Source organism: Paroedura picta, chromosome 3 (genome assembly GCF_049243985.1).
Source record: "Paroedura picta isolate Pp20150507F chromosome 3, Ppicta_v3.0, whole genome shotgun sequence".
In the NCBI taxonomy this organism is placed as follows: Eukaryota; Metazoa; Chordata; class Lepidosauria; order Squamata; family Gekkonidae; genus Paroedura; species Paroedura picta.
In genome coordinates this window covers 146,938,048-146,954,375 of record NC_135371.1, presented here as the reverse complement: position 1 = coordinate 146,954,375, position 16,328 = coordinate 146,938,048, and the positions used below count along the sequence as shown (strand labels likewise).

The following is a 16,328-nucleotide window of genomic DNA, read 5'->3' as shown; positions in this document are numbered from 1 at the left end:
GCTAGTAAGAATACCTGGGACACAAAAAATAGCTTAGAAAGCTAAACATTTATTTAACTCAGACTTATTATCAGAATCTAAGACATTGCTCAAGACCCTTTTGAGCGTATACAAGCCTATGATACTAGATCACTCCATCATTGAATGGGAGCCCTCAGTAACCCTCGTTATAATAACATAAATACCTGGTTTGATGGTGAATCCCATAACCTAAAATCTCTGATTTGCTCTATTTATTGGCAAGATCAAAGCTCTAATTCTCACTCCCTTCCAGTGGAATATTCCCATTTGAGAGAACAGCTTTTGTGATTTAATTATAGTGAAAAGAAACGTTTGGGTTTTTTTGTAAAAGAAAATTGGGGTCAACTGATTAAGGCCACAGATACTAATAATTCCAAACAACTTTGGTCACTAGGTTATGGAGCCTTTTATAATAAAACAACTTTGAATACAATGAATCCATCACACACGTGGCATGAATACTTCCTATATTTATTCTATGAGGATGGGGCTAACTTCTCTGAGCATCCAGAGGAGGCAAGTTATTTGTTGCATTCCTTGACCTAAAGGAAGCACTTGATTCAATTTCCAGGGACCTCCTATGGGAACAATTATCGGAGGGAAATATAGTGGACTTGGCAACAGGTAGAAAAGTATACCTTCTGAATAAGATGGAGAAGCCATCATTGTTTACCTTAGATAACTTATCTAAGGTCAATATAGAAGGCTTCTCCATCTTCTCCAGGTTATACTCATTCACTTTTTGCCAAGTTAAATTTACTCCTGTTGGTAGTTTAACAACCAAAGATTTAATTAATCATGTATTTAAACAAGTGTATATTAGCTCCATACGTAAACAATTACTTTTTGAATTAATATAGCAAAAAAAAACAGCATTTCTTTTACACAAATGGCAATCAATATGTGCCAGCAGCTCTAAGAGTTTTCAACTACAAATTGATGTCTCAATTATTTTATGGCATTTCTGTCTGGATTAGGTTGTTCAACCAGGCTACTGAAAGTATTCAAGCTATTTTTCTTTGTAAAATTCTTGGTACCCTGAATTACTGCCTTACGCCTGGAAACAGATTAAAGACTATTAGAAACCAAAGCCTGACATCACTTTTTTGCTACATGTGCACTTTAGAACTGATTCTGACAGTCTTGTGTCTTTAAAGGTCATGGAATATTCTACATCTAAATAGCTAAGATATATTGAACAAAATATTACATCTATGTGTATCTCCTTAGATATATGGCATCTGAATCCTATAATGGAAGCCTAAATGGAATTACAAAAATTCAGTGAGACAGCCAGAAGATCATGTTCTCCTTTGAGTTTGAGATTTCTGGCAAGCCATGGGTCCCTTGCCTCATATTTTTACTATTTAACAGCTCACCCCCCCCCCAACTGTGGCAAGCATTTATGTTAGATTTAATAATGCTCTCCCCTCTGCTGTTCCCCTAGGGAAAGTCTCAAAAAATATCCTATTCTGGAAGAATATGTCCCTGTAATTCAGGCTGTGTTGAAAACACCTTACATGGGTTTTTCTATGTCACAATTTGTGGGCAGCTCATCAACCGACTTACTTATAAATGGCATGGATTTGATGAGGTCAAGTTAATTTTCTTATCAACAAACAAAACCCCTCTAAGTAACTGAGTAAGTAATAGTTTGTTTGGCCAAACAATAATCTACTTAAAATAATAAATAACTGTAAATAAGACTGTCCTATCCCACTGATTTTTAACCTGATTAATAATGAAGCTTTGACAACCCTTTTCCACTTCTTTAATATTTATTCTCATGTAATCACATCCACACATTTATCTTTGTTCTAAATTTATCTGTTTTTTAAAAATCAGTCTGCACTTCAATTTGAATTGCTGAATCAAAAGCACAGAGATTCCAGTCAACATTCCCTATCATTCCTTAGCAAGTCAATGACTCAGAAAATACCAACCTTCTACATGGTGTAACCTTACCTCAGTGCCAAACTGGGCATCTGGGCTGGCTGTGAGAGGTCGAGGAGTCTTGTCGACACTGCTGCCAACACTGGTACTCTCAGTAACATTCAGATGTCCTGGAGGACATGGCCGGGGAGTGAAGGAACCTTCAGGGGCATCAAGATATAAGACCTACAAAAATAGCAGGATACTGAATGGGATCATGATGAAAGGTCACTTATGTTGCAGGTTAAGAAGCACCAGTCCATTGAAGGGAAGCCTTATACCATATTGCTGACTCTTACACTCTAACTCTGCCATTGGCAGAGGAAATCATTTTGCTAACCTCTCCACAAGATAATCTGATAGATCCAGTCTTAAAAGTCACATCTGAATAACTTTTGCAACATGCAAGAGAGGGTGCAGAGGGAAAGCAGCTCAACTAACTGATAAAACAATGATAAGAGGCAGATGAGAAAGAGACTTGGCCTTCATCCCTGTTCAAAACAGTGTATCTCAGGCTGCCTCCACAGAAAGATTTTCCTCCATGTGTTCCTCAAGCCTGTGGCCTTTTTTTTTTTTTGGGGGGGGGAGCAGGGGCTTCTGGGTGACATCATTCAGTTATTCATCTTCTGGATTTTCTCCTATTTCACAGTATGTTTTCTCAAACCTGTTTTGATACAATCTGTCCAGGAAGATGGAACTCAGCTTGGGTTTGGGATTTGTGTGGATGGAAAGGTGCAGATGAGAGCCAGTTTGGTGTAGTGGTTAGGAGTGCAGACTTCTAATCTGGCAAGCTGGGTTTGAATCTGCAGTCCCCCACATGCAACCAGCTGGGTGACCTTGGGCTCGCCACAGCACTGATAAAGCTGTTCTGACCGGGCAGTGATATCAGCGCTCTCTCAGCCTCACCCACCTCACAGGGGGTCTTTTGTGGGGAGAGGAAAGGGAAGGCGACTGTAAGCCACTTTGAGACACCTTCAGGTAGAGAAAAACAGCCATTTCCGCTCATTTTCCCTCATGTCCAACATTTCCTCTCCTTGCGTACTGGGCAGCTTTTCATTGGCTTCCCCACTGGTATTATTTATTATTTATTACTTATATACTGCTACTCTTGGCCCAGCTGGCTCATGGAAGTTTACATTGGAAGATAAAACATATAAAACCCATGACTGTCAATACAATCAATCAATCAATAGTGGCATAATCAACAACCTAACTCACTTTCAGGCCCTCAGCTCTGTTGCTCACAGTCATTGTTACTGCTCCAATAGATCATCCTGATGATGTTAGTGGGGAGGGGGGACCCAAGATCTAATAACCCGAGTCTCCGCCCTGGCCTTAACCAAATGCCTGGCGGAAGAGCTCCATCTTATAGCCTGCCTTCCTCCATAGTGGAAAGATACAGCATCATTACATTATAGCAATATATCAGCTATCAAATGTTTAACAACTGATAAGGTGGGGAATGACAGGCCTAAGGGGCACAATCCCCACTAGTGCCCCACTTCCATTGCCCACTGGGAATGCTTCTGCAGCAGAAAAAGGTACACAGCAGGGACTTCTCCTGAAGAAGTGTGCCCTTTCCTCTGACTCTTCCGTTTTTCCTTTTCTTTAAAGAAAGGTATAAAATGGCATATTATACAAAGTATATCTTGAGAACTAATTATCGGGCTGAATGAGAAAAGGAAGAGGTGGACTCAGTTGTCCTGATCACTAGCAACAGCACTGTCCTAAGAGGCATTGTTGTAATTCAATTCAGCACTGAAGCTCCAGAGTCTTTTACCCGCATCACGAGTTTCATGTAGATGCGGCTGTTGGGTCCAGAGTTCTCCAGCTGGAACCCCTGGTCAAGGGTCAGCTCATCAGCACTCAGCAAGCGGGACAGGGGGATGCTGAGAGAGCCCAGGGTAGTCTGACGGTTGTCATCTTTCACCTGTAGGGGGACCAAAAGAGTTTTTCTTAGTGCCTCCATGGGAAGCAAGACAGATGGGGCTCAGACCAGGTGGGAAAAGCCTACCTGTATATCAATATCTTCTTTGGCTGGGTTTTGCAAGAAGAAACGGAATGCATCATCCCAGACAGGGGAGACTGTGTTATAGACAACCTGGCACAGTGAGAAGCCGGAGAATGACAGTAAGTTACTAATGCATCCTTCAAAGAGGGAGAGAAATAGAACCCACTTCTGTGGGTTGTCAGTCATCCAAGCATCGACTATCCAAAAGCTACTTTGCCAGGGCACCCTTGTAGTAAGAAATCACTATTCAGAAGCTGATGTCCTCAGAAGAAGGTAATATGCCAGCCAGTGGCACATGCAGTCAGGGATTGTTATGCTGGGTGGCCATCTAATGAAGGGAAGGAGGCTTTGTGAACTTTCATCTTGCCATCCCAGATCTGTTTATCCTATGTGTCCTGAACTAAGATTTACAACTGAAGTGGTCCAACAAATAACAACTAGTAAACTGTTTGAGTAAGACGTTTCACAAACTTTTGTGAAAAGGCAGAATGAAAAAAAATACATGCTATCCCTTACCCTGCTCTCACGAGTGACATCTTGGATAGAGAGTTGTACTATAGGATTAGGCTCCTTGCTGGACTTCTTCAACTGTGGAACAATCAAGAAACAATGAACCAAGGGCTCATTCAGGAATAAGCATTAAACAAGGCAGGGCACTATAGATAAATATACAACCATATTATGCATGACTGCACAACTTCCAGGGCCTCTTGAAGTCTAAAGAATGTTTCAGGGGTTTCTCAATGGTAAAAAAGTTGAGAAAGGCTGGTCTAGAGAGTCATCGGCTAATGACCATGTAGTTGATTAACCTCTTGGCTTCTAACCGTTTCATCAATTAAGTTCAAATAAAGGGCTGCGTCACGTCATTATTTCTACTATTGAATTAGGGTGGAAGTGACCCTCTTTGATCACCAAACATTCTGTACCGAGTATTGTGAAATCCATGAAGACAAGAGCCACACAAGTCAGTACGTACAGGAAGGAAGAGAAAAGGGACTTAGAAGATATCAGGTGGAAAAGTGTCCAGCCAAATGTGTTTCAAAATCTCTATGAGGATACTACAGGAAACGGACAGAAGATTATTTACTTTAATAATATTATCATTTTTATAAGAGGGAAAGGCCATTTTAAATATTTTTTTCTTTACTGAATTTGACTCTTTATGATATTTCTGTTTTTAACAACACATTAAATTTAATTCTGTTTTTAAATACCCCTAAGGATTTGTGGTTAGAAGAAATTTAAATGCATATCCAAGAATCCAACCAGTCCTGTCTAGATGGTGACCGGACTAGTTACATCAGAAATTCCATACCAAGGGGTTTTTGACTACTCACTGGGAGCTCTTGTGCCTTGTCCAGATAGACAACCAAGATGGCAGCTGATGGAGGCTCTGGCTTGGAGGAGATAGTTCTGTTCCTCTGAAGAACCTTAAAACAACAAGCAAGAAGGAAAGGTAACATTTAGTCAGCTCTGAACTTTTCCTCCTAAAGTACCTAATTAGTCACCCTGTAGGATCAAGCATAGATTTCATCATGCCATACTTGTAAATGTCTTCTTCCCATATCTCTTTTCAACTTATCTGAACTCAGACCAGATTGGAGGCACAGCTTTAATACTGAGGCTTCCTCAGTTAGCTCCCCAAATTAATGTCTCCCAGCCCAGTCTCCCACTAAAGTCTATTATCCTCACTGGAACACAACCAGGACACCTCACCCTCTGTTTTAATCACTGTACAGTTCAGATACTGAATCTGCCATCCCTGGTCTCAAGTCCACACAGCATCCAGTCCTCCCATAATGCCCTTCCTTGAGCAACTTTGCATTTAAGGAAGCATCTTACAGGAAGGACTGAGGAGAATGCTACACTCACTCAAAAGTACTTGCCACCCCTACCTAGAAAGCATCTTCTGGAAGAGGGCAGATACAGACCCCTGCTTGACACCTTGAACAGCCATTGCCAGGCAAAGCAGACCACAGGCTGTATCCAACCATTCAGTCTCTGAGTTTTCTCACATTCCTTTCCAATCCTGCATCTCCTTCTGACATCTGGATCAATCAATGAGCAGTCATACGTGTCGGGGGGCTATAGAGTGAGCCGGGACAAGGGGCTGAAACTGCTCTTCCTCCGTCTTCTGCAAGTGAAGCTCTGCTGAAGAGGGGCAGCAATTTCCTCCATCAGTCCCTCCAATTCCCACAGCCGCCATTTCCTCTGCCCTTGTCCTGGGACCCAAAGAACAGTTTATCCAGGGGTCAGAAGGGGTTTCAGATGAAGAATTGGGGGGGGGGAGCCTCCATGTACCTTCTTTGTGTGAATGGCTGGATACAAGACAATCTTATTCTGGAAGGACCAGTGATACGACACAATATAATGTAGCTTTTTACATTCATTTAAGGATCCAACAAAGTCAACTTGAGGTATTCCTGAACCACATTACTTCTCCATCCCAAATTATATCCATCTTATTCTTACCTGATCAAGCTTGGAGGAATCTGACATAAGTGTGAGCCACTCCAGGCGCAGATGCACACGGGCCCGGCCACCATCTTGCAAGGGGAACCACTGTCAAGAAGGCAAATGAATCGGAGTGGAGCAGAGAGTTCAGTCAACAAATCCAAGGGCCCTTCACATTGACAGTCAATGGGATTGCCTTCTAATACTATTGCCCATCTCTATTCTCTGCTACCATGAGATACAGCTTCTCTGCCCTTCACACTCCCACCACCAATTCAATTTAATCATACCATTGCTCTCAATAGAAGAGATGGAGGTCAAGGGCCTCAAGGACAATCAGACACCTTCAATCAACCATCCCTTTCCAGTCTGCATTGTTTCACACATATTACAAGCCCACATCCTTACAGCCAACAAAATCAAACTCTAATGCCAACCTGCTGCTTATCTCAAAGAACATCATCATGCTCACCTCTTCTAGCATGTGGGCCCTGTATACCTCTCCAAGATCCAGCTTCATCCTGGGAAAGGAATGAATAGTGGTTCATCCACTGTCCTGTATGTTTCAAACAGTAACACCAAAGATGCTGCAATTAAGTGATCACCATTCACAAAGGTCCCATCAGATAGTATCTCTCCAAGAAGATATCACCTCTCCAAGGCCCTCCCTTCCTCCTTTCCCCCCTCCCCTCCCATCCTGAAATCTGGACACAAAATTGATACCAGAATGGCTCTGACCCAAGATGTCAGATCCAGAGCACTCAAGGTTTTCAGATTAAGAATGTTTAAAATTAACACCCAATGTTTTATATTTATACATGCATTTTTATTGCAGTTACCCTCCCTGAGGGGTTAACTAAGGAGGGACAGCCAAATAAGTCTAAATAATATTTCCAGAGCTGAAGACAAAGTCATTGACTTCCAAACTGGGGCCTTCATTACCCCATCTCACTTGTTAGTTCCAAAAATCTTTTCCACTTCAGAAGAAAAACAACCAAGGTCTGGTACCCAGTCTCAAATAGGCCTTACTCTCCTGCCAGGGCTGGAAACAGAATCTAGTCTCTCACCTGCCCAAGAAGTCATCCTGGTCAGGGTCCTTGTCGAAGAGCTCCACCTCCAGTTCCTGCCCAGGTACCTCGTGTACAATGAACTGTGGGGATAGTGAGGTGGGAGGTCAGGGCATGCAACACCTACAGGGCAGGCTGGAGTGGCCCTCTTTAAGCAGCAAAACGAAAGGAATGACTGTAGTGTTATATGAAGAGAAGAATGCTAAGTCATAAGAAAAAGACAGAATGGAGGTCAAGATCCTCTTAGACATTTGTACTCAGGTTGCTGCCTTGGGGAAGGGGATGGCTTTTTACCTCATACATCTCATTCCACGTGGGGTTGAGATCTTCATCAATGACTTTGCTGGTAAAGACCTGGGTACCCACACGGACAACAGCATATGGATCTGACTTGCCCTCAATCATCCCCTTGATGTATTTATCCTTGGACTGCAGGTCTTTAGCCTCAACCAGGTACACACGGACAACACCCTAGAGCAGAGAAAATGAATCAGGTACAGGCCGTTAAAAATAATAATCCAGAAGCCTTTGTGCACATGTGTGCACACCCCCACACACACACACACACACACTTCACACCAGAGTTTGCCTTACCCTGGGCACTGGAGAGCGGAGCTCGGCTGCTTCGTGCAGGTCAGGGATCAATGGGATGAGCAACCGGTTGGGCAGAACCAAGAAAGAGGCAATGGAGTCCATGATCATTGTGTCAGAAAATGAGCTGCAGAAGAAAGCTTTCTATTTTAACGGAGTGCCTCCATCTCTGCCATAATGCCCCCTACAATTTTCCTCAGTGCCTTTTGCGCTCCTGCATAGAAATATCGTTCCAGGAAGCTTCCTGCTTCAACCACACATTCTCTCCCCAGTGGATGAGAAGCAGCTTACAACATCATTGTTCCCTCCTCTGTTTTATTCTTACAACAACCCTGTGAGGTAGGTTAGGCTGAGAGATGGTGTCTGGCTCAAGATCACTCAGCTAGCTTCCGTGGCAGAGTGGGGATTTGAACTTGAGTCTCCAAGATTCTAGTCTGACACTTTTCACCACTATGCAGTGTCGGCTGTCTAATAATGCCTCTATACTCCACAAAGTTCCCTCTAAACAAATTCAGTTCTGCATTTTGGCAGCAATTTTGAAGGTATCAAAGGCTCTGCACCCCTGACTTGTCTTGGACCACAGTCCTACTCTTCTTGCTGCAGCAATCATTTGTTTATTTACTTACCTACTTCATTTCTATCCCACCTTTCTGCCCATTTGAATGGATAAAGAAAGCAAGATAACTATCTCCATACATTTTCTTCCCCTGCTTGTGTAAAAACCCCAAATCTGAAGCCACTACAAGGCAAACGACATACCTCAGCCCAGGGATGTCCAAGAGGTTAGTAAATCCAGTCCAGTTGATGTCTAGAGTCTAAGAAAGAAGCGGGTGCGTTTCAGAACTAGTCTCAGAAATACCAAATAGGTCGAGGAGATGTGATGTGATCATATCTGGACAACAAACTCATGCCAGTTTGTCTTGAGAACTCTCAGAGTTACTTGAAGGCCTTGCAGCCAAGGGAAAAAAATGCACACAGCTTTGCATTCTGTTTTCTGACGCTGCTTGAGACATACCATGCGTGGGGCTGAGGGGCAGAAAGGTATGGGGTGATCTTGCCATGTAGGGTGTGGGCCTAGATAGGCTTTAGCATTCCTCCAAACCTACGACTAGGCAAACTGAGGCCCTTATAACCCACGCTTATAAGAGCAAGTTCTCAACCAGGCAGCCACAACTTCCTCCCCGCATTCTATTCTCATGCAGCCAGACTTCCTTTAGATTGGCCCTGTCTTTTGCAAGCCTTGCATTGTAGTTATTCTACCAAATAATCAGGGATAGAACAGAATGATGGCAATTATTTGCCTCCCAAGTGTGAATAATTGCAACAGTAGCATGTGTGGATCCTACACCACAAGGGATGGGGAAGGATGGAGCTTGGCTGGGACAATGTGTCCCACGGCACTCTGTCTGACAGACTAAACTCGATTCTCAGGCTTCGTAAGATACCAACACAGAGAAGCCACACAAAAATAAAGATGGGATTCATGAGGTATGTGAGTGGTTGAGCTGGGACAGACATTAAACAATAAACAATAAAGTATAACTTGATAGACTTGCTAGTCATAATGAGAGTCTAGAACAAAGGAATGGTCTTTTTCTATGAGTTATGTTCATATCCACTACTGGTTTTCTAGATTAGCTTGTATTATGTCTGGCTTATATGCAATTTCCATGTTGTTTATAAGCATTCTGTACTTATCTATATCCATATATTTAAGAGTGATATATATTTAATAGTGATGACTAGTCCTCACCCATGGATAAAAATATCCACAGGAAGGCCATCAAAATTTGTGATATGTGTTTCCCTCCCTGGTGAGTCAACTCTGCCAGCTCCTAATTGAATTCCGGAATAGGCTAAAGGTTTTGGTAATCACCTTCAAGGCCATATGCGGTCTGGGCCCAGTCTACCAGAGAGACTGTCTCTCTGCCTATACCCCCCAAAGAGCCCTATGCACTGCCAACTGGCTGGTGATCCCTGGCCCCAAAGAAGCATGCCAGATCTCAACCGGTGCCAGAACCTTCTCTGTCCTGGCCCGCACCTGGTGGATTGAGCTCCCCAAAGAGATCAGGGCCCGTCCTGAACTACCACAAGTCCAAAGGGCTTGTAAAAGGGACCTCCTTGGTTGAGGCTGGTTGACTCAACAACATCTGTCGATCCCACAAACACTCTCCTGCATGATCTGAGCCATGCTGACCTCCTACAGGTTCATGGTAAAAGTTCAGAATTGTGAATCTGTTATAGTGTTTTGTTATAATCTGTTAAGTTTAATTATGGAACCACTGTTATACTATCACTATATTTCAATGTAAACCCATGACATTTTACGTAAACTGCCCTGAGCCTTATGGGAGGGCGGTACAGAAATTCAATAAATAAATAGCTAGCTAGCTAGCTAGCTAGCTAGCTAGAAAGGTAGATAGATAAATAATGCTGATTTACTGACACATAAATAATGTTGCAAAGTGCATACATTTGATAGCAAATCTGTACATCAGGAAAACAGGAAGCAATGTAAATCAACAGATTCAGTTCGCACATAGGGGAAAGTAATATAAAAATGGCACCGTGGGCCAGGGACAGAAAGGATGAGAGATCCATTCCTAAACTTAGAGAAGCCATAAGGAATGTGGGCTGGAGGAATACTTACTGGCCGACGAATGAAGAAAATAGTGATTGCCCCTATAATTGGGACATCACCAACGAGAGGCTCTAGGATGACACGGAGCATGCCATGCAGCTGGAATAAAAGGAGAAGATGGAACCTCAGCTCCCAGTCAACATTATTTTAATTCTAGTGCTTTCTGGATGGAAGACAGAAGATATATCCCACCTTTCTCCCTCATGGGGACCCAAAGAGGTCACAATAACCCAACGATGTAGATTAGACTGAGAGTACATGATTGGCCCCAGATCACCCAGTGAGTTTCCATGACATGTGTAGATTTGAACCTGGGTCTCCCAGATGACATTGCAACCCTGGCTCTCAATAAAAGTGTCAACAGAATCTGCTCCAAGTAATATCTTGTAATATCTCACTGGGCAGTGTCACTTCTTTTGAGAAGCAGTGAAAGGCATGATTTTACATTGTGTACAGCACAGCTCTAGGATTAGACTTTAATTCAGGAATTGGGGAGGGGAATTTGCCTCTATATATTATTTTGAGAGGAATAAACACTAGCACATTCCTCAGAGATGGGTGGGATGATCTTTATCTGCTTCCTGAGGCCACTGAGCCTTTAAAATGGAAATAAGGAACTTTGTTTGGATGGGTGAACCTGGCCTTGTGGAAGGCTGAAGTATTAGGTGTGGGCAGGGAATCAATGCCATTTCAGAGAAAGCCACAGGATAGAACAAGGGGGAACTGCTGAGAGCTTGGGGTGACAGTCTAATGCTAGAAGGCACTCTCTAGAAACGCACTTCCTAGAAAACACACACTCTGGATTGGCCAATCTAAACTCAGTCAACTAAATTGGAATACCCTTCTCAGTGTCCACAGTGGTAGACAATCTCCCACTCTCACATTTTATCCCCCATTCTTGCTCAGTGGAGCAGAAGAAGCAGAAGCAAAAATGAGTCGGGAGGGATACGATGTTATTGAATCCACAATGCTCTAGGAATTCCCTTAATCTCCATGTTTTTACTAGCAATTGAGGGAATTTCTAGAGTGTAACTGATGTTGTGCTATCATTTTCTCCAGTCTCTGCTCCCTAAATGCTCCTGACTGGCAACCCTTTTATCAGCTCTGGTACATCTTACCTGCATGCCCTTCACTCCAGCTTTACAGAAATACTTCTTCACTTCCACATCAATCTGAACATCACCAACATAGCTGTAATACAGAGAAAGAGAGCAATATGAATGAACCTCCAAGAAGAAGAAGAAGAAGAGTTGGTTCTTATATGCCGCTTTTCCCTACCCGAAGGAGGCTCAAAGCAGCTTACAGTCGCCTTCCCATTCCTCTCCCCACAACAGACACCCTGTGAGGTGGGTGAGGCTGAGAGAGCCCTGATATCACTGCTCGGTCAGAACAGTTTTATCAGCGCCGTGGCGAGCCCAAGGTCACCCAGATGGCTGCATGTGGGGGAGTGCAGAATCGAACCTGGCATGCCAGATTAGAAGTCAGCACTCCTAACCACTACACCAAACCACTACACCAAACTAGAACCCCCTATCCTCCACATGGCAATCTGACATGGTCAAGAAATCTAAAGTTTCTATCAAATCTAAAGTTGCTTTATTGTTTTAACAATATAAAATGCTTTATACTTTCATATAAAACGATTTATGGAATTTAGAAGTCTAACAGTATAATCCTAAACAATCCCCTAAATTCACAGAAGTCAATGATCTTGGAAGGGTACAACTCTGTTTAGGAATGAATATAGAAAGTAGGTTTATTCAGATGTAAGTCCCATTTCATTCAGGAAAGTATTTTAAGGATTTCAGCCTTAGTTTTCTACAAGCAATACTGCAAATATGGCCAGTGTGTGAGAGACAGCTGTAACCTGTTAGCATACATATCTTAGGTTTTGCTATCTAAGGTGCAGAACAAAATAACAGTTGATATGAGAAAACAAGTTATTATTTGGACAGACCCATATCTCAATATCCTTTATAGCTCTGAAAACACTGAACTCCTTATTATCAAACACATTATAATGTTGCCAGCATGTTACATATATTTATAGTATAGCTGGAATTTATTATCTGTGGACTGCCTTACATAAAAAATTTCATGTTACAAATTTGAGCGAGAAATACTTCCTCTTAAAAAGCATTTCAGGGATTTTGTAAACATGGTTTCCCAGCACTCCCCCCAAATTTTCCACGGGGTATACTGGAAAGAAGAAAAAAAAGCCCAAATTAGTCTGTTTTTCTTTCCAGGCTTTCCTATTGTTATCTCTTATCCACTGGATCATGATCCAATTCCTTTCAGGACAGAAGCAGTCCTCAGGACATGCATTTTCCCACAGAAGAGTATCCTGAACACATCCAAAATGCTTAAATATAGCTAATTAAACTGACAGCCAGCAGACCGAAATCAGTTCCCACTGGATCTACACTTTTCAACGGAACCAACATAGCAGGGCACCAAAGCCTTATGCTCACCTGACATTTAGGTCCAGCAAGATCTGCTTCTTGTTCATGCCAGTGTGAACCTTGACTCCGAGGATTTTGAATGGCTAGGAACAAAGGAGACATCATCACTGAAAAAATGGGAAGCATCCTTTGCTGCTCCATTCCCCTCAATGAAGTTTTCCTCAGTGCCTTGAAACAATCACTTCAGTAACTGTGCATAAAACTCAAAGCTTTGCTCAAAGACACAGTGATAAGTGCAGTGCAGTTTTCAATGCAGTTTCCAGGTCTCCACCCCCCTGTAGCTGCTTATGAGAATGTTTATTTAAACACTAATTACTATATAACTATAGAACACCATTAAAAAAAAAACTTTGAAAGTTCTCCAATAAGAATCCTTCTCTTTGATGGCTAAATTTGGCATTTCCCAAAATAGACATAGTAGCTGTGCCGGCCCACAAAAACATTTCATGTTCCTCAAGTCAAAGTGATGCCTTGTTACAGGAATAACAGCCAAAATTTCATTTCCTGCTTTTTCATTCCAGAAGGTGGTTATTATTGTCATTTTACTCAATTGTCATATCATGTATATCTAATAACAAATAAGTTCAGCTCTGAAATTCTCACAAGTTGTGGCAAATTCTTCATTATTAGGGTACTTTGTTCTTTGGGAATCGTATTTCCTTTCTCTTCTATGTTAATTTATTTTTAATTTGTGGATGCCAACATCAGAGAAGGGACAATACCTTGAAGAACTGATATCTGACAGAGCTTTATGTACTTGTGACGACTTAGAGGAAGGCAGTGTGATTGGTTTTGTGTGCTGGTACACTGGGCTTCTCCCCAAACAAATATTTATTTCTGTATTTAGATATTTATACTCGGTTTTCTTACAATGTGAACCAACAGAGGCTTATAACATTCCCCATTCTGATTTTTTCACCTCACAACAATCCTGAGAAGTAGAGTTAGTATGAGAGCATGTGACAGGCCCAAGGTCAACTACTGAATTTCCATGTCTCAGTGGGAATTCAAGTCTAAATCTCTCAGATCCTTATCCATCACTCTTGCCACGACACCCCTCTGGATCTATATTCCTCTCTTAGCTATTACCTTCGCTCCCATGTCAACTTTGCTGAAGGTGAAGGTCTGCAAATGGCTGTTGGAGGCCCGGATGCTTGGCGTGATGTTCTCCACTAGCAGTTTCTCCATGTACTGACCAAAGAAGGGCCATGCCTGGGCCAGAATCTATCATGGGGGCAGCAGAGAAAAGATAATGTTAGACTCAGTACCAGCCCAGACCTGGATAGCTCAGGCCAGCCTGATTTTGTCAGATCTCAGAAGCTAAGCAAGGTTGGCCCTGGCTGGCATTTGGATGGGAGACCTTCAAGGAATATCAAGGCCCTGACGTAGAGGCAGGCAATGGCAAATCACCTCTGAACGTCTCTTGCTGTGAAATCCTAGATCGAAATTAAGCCAGCTGTGACCTGATTGCACTTTCTACCACAGATTCATTGTCATCATGGACAGGAGAAAAATAACAGTCTCTGCTTCTCACCTTGTTGAGCCATTCAACTTTCTCAACATCATGGAAAGTGACCTAGAAAGAAGAAGAAATATGGATTAGCTTCAGCACGGTCCCATGGGCTCTTCGACACAATGGAAATTCCCAGTATAGAAGCAAGAGATTCTCCACCATCCTTGTGAGGTTATTCAGCTAGGAAGTTTGGTTATTATTTTATTATTTACTTTGTCCATACCTTGCCTTTCTCCACAATGAGGAGCCACAGTTGCTCACATCATTCCCCTCTCTTCTATTTCATCCTCACAATAGCCTTGTGAAGTAGGTTAAGCCAAGAGAGTGTGACTGGCAGCCCAAGGTCACCCAGCAAGTTTTAAGTAAACCCCACTACCACAAATTATGCAGTCGAGTTTCCCGCATTTGGGGAAATCGCAGGGGTCAGCACACCTGCAGTGCAATAGATGAGCCTCACCCTGGAAAAACCTCCTTCGTGATCAAGGTGTCTCCCCTGCCAGGTAAGTAAGTTTTAAGTTAAAGTCAAGGCTGTGTGTACCCCAGACAACTGCCATTTTAATAGGAAAATGTCGTTGAAGATGGATGTGAACAGGCTGAGGGTCAAATGTCATTTCAGTCACAAACCTCACCAGGTGATCCCCCCTCCCCAAATCACCATCTCTCCACCTGATCTGCCACAATGGGCGCCACAATGGGCGCAACCTCTTGCATGCTGTCTTTGGAGAAAGGTCAGCGTACAAATATGATAGGGAAAAAAATTGGGAAAATTTGGATCAGGAGGAATCATCCTGAAATCCATCTTCTAAAGAAAGCAACAGTTATGAGCTGGGTGATGAGTCTGCCATCTTCCCAGTGCTGGATTTTTGAACAATACTTGCTTAGCCCCTTCCCCCTATCAGTCATTAACCCAACTCAAGCTTAACAGACAAGATTATCCCTTGGTGACATCAGCGTCTCAGTCCCTCTTTCAGTCTCATAAAATAAAAAGATGTCAGAAGTGCAAACAGGCAGTGTTAGTTTGGTAAGCTGTCTTGTTACAAAACACCTGGGACCTTGGGAGCCACAAATAAGCCACAGTGTGATCAGGAGAAGATAAAGCTGAACATTGGCCAAGCAGAAAGGGGAGCACAATCCTGGGGCCTGGATCTCAGGAATTCACCATGGCGATTAGTCATTGCCCACCACTGCATCAGCTGCTCAGTGCAGCTGTTTTCTCTGCTTTCTCAATCGACTTGCTCAGAATAGAAAGGGTGCGAGGAGGGACAAGACAGGATGTTTTCACAGGGTGTGCGTCTGACTGTCGACTTGAGAAAATCAGCTGATCCCTTCTAATATTCTAGGCCGTTTTTAACAGCATACCAATACTGTTCCAGGACTAGCTCAAAGGGTGCAGTGTATATGCTTGGGTGCACACACATGTTCATATGTTTTTAGAATTATTATTATTATTTATTTATATTTCAATTTTTAACCCACCACTCCCACAAAATGGCTCATGGTGAGTAATAATGCTCTCCCATAATAACCCCACAACAATAAAACCCCACTAAAAATCCCCCCTCATCCTCACTCACAGACTTCACACCTTTGCCTCAGTGAGCACGTGCCCCACGGTGGACAGATCACCTGGCTAGCA

At 42.7% G+C, this 16,328-nt stretch overlaps 1 protein-coding gene and 1 non-coding gene across 2 annotated transcripts in view; both read right to left on the bottom strand.

The window, feature by feature from the left end:
- The window catches only part of ESYT1 (extended synaptotagmin 1), a 55,555-nt gene that overhangs the window by 16,666 nt on the left and 22,561 nt on the right, over positions 1-16,328 (bottom strand). The window contains exons 2-17 of the mRNA XM_077328517.1: positions 14,714-14,755; positions 14,269-14,403; positions 13,189-13,262; positions 11,836-11,908; positions 10,727-10,816; positions 8,836-8,891; positions 8,080-8,203; positions 7,780-7,956; positions 7,486-7,568; positions 6,891-6,939; positions 6,437-6,526; positions 5,302-5,394; positions 4,481-4,552; positions 3,968-4,054; positions 3,734-3,883; positions 1,987-2,139 (exon numbers count right to left, since the gene is read on the bottom strand). Of these exons, the coding sequence (XP_077184632.1) occupies positions 1,987-2,139; positions 3,734-3,883; positions 3,968-4,054; positions 4,481-4,552; positions 5,302-5,394; positions 6,437-6,526; positions 6,891-6,939; positions 7,486-7,568; positions 7,780-7,956; positions 8,080-8,203; positions 8,836-8,891; positions 10,727-10,816; positions 11,836-11,908; positions 13,189-13,262; positions 14,269-14,403; positions 14,714-14,755 (1,548 nt within the window). The remainder of the gene's footprint in view (positions 1-1,986; positions 2,140-3,733; positions 3,884-3,967; positions 4,055-4,480; positions 4,553-5,301; positions 5,395-6,436; positions 6,527-6,890; positions 6,940-7,485; positions 7,569-7,779; positions 7,957-8,079; positions 8,204-8,835; positions 8,892-10,726; positions 10,817-11,835; positions 11,909-13,188; positions 13,263-14,268; positions 14,404-14,713; positions 14,756-16,328) is intronic.
- LOC143834568 (U1 spliceosomal RNA) lies at positions 15,032-15,200 on the bottom strand. The gene has a single exon (XR_013229837.1). It is a non-coding gene; the product is annotated as a U1 spliceosomal RNA (small nuclear RNA).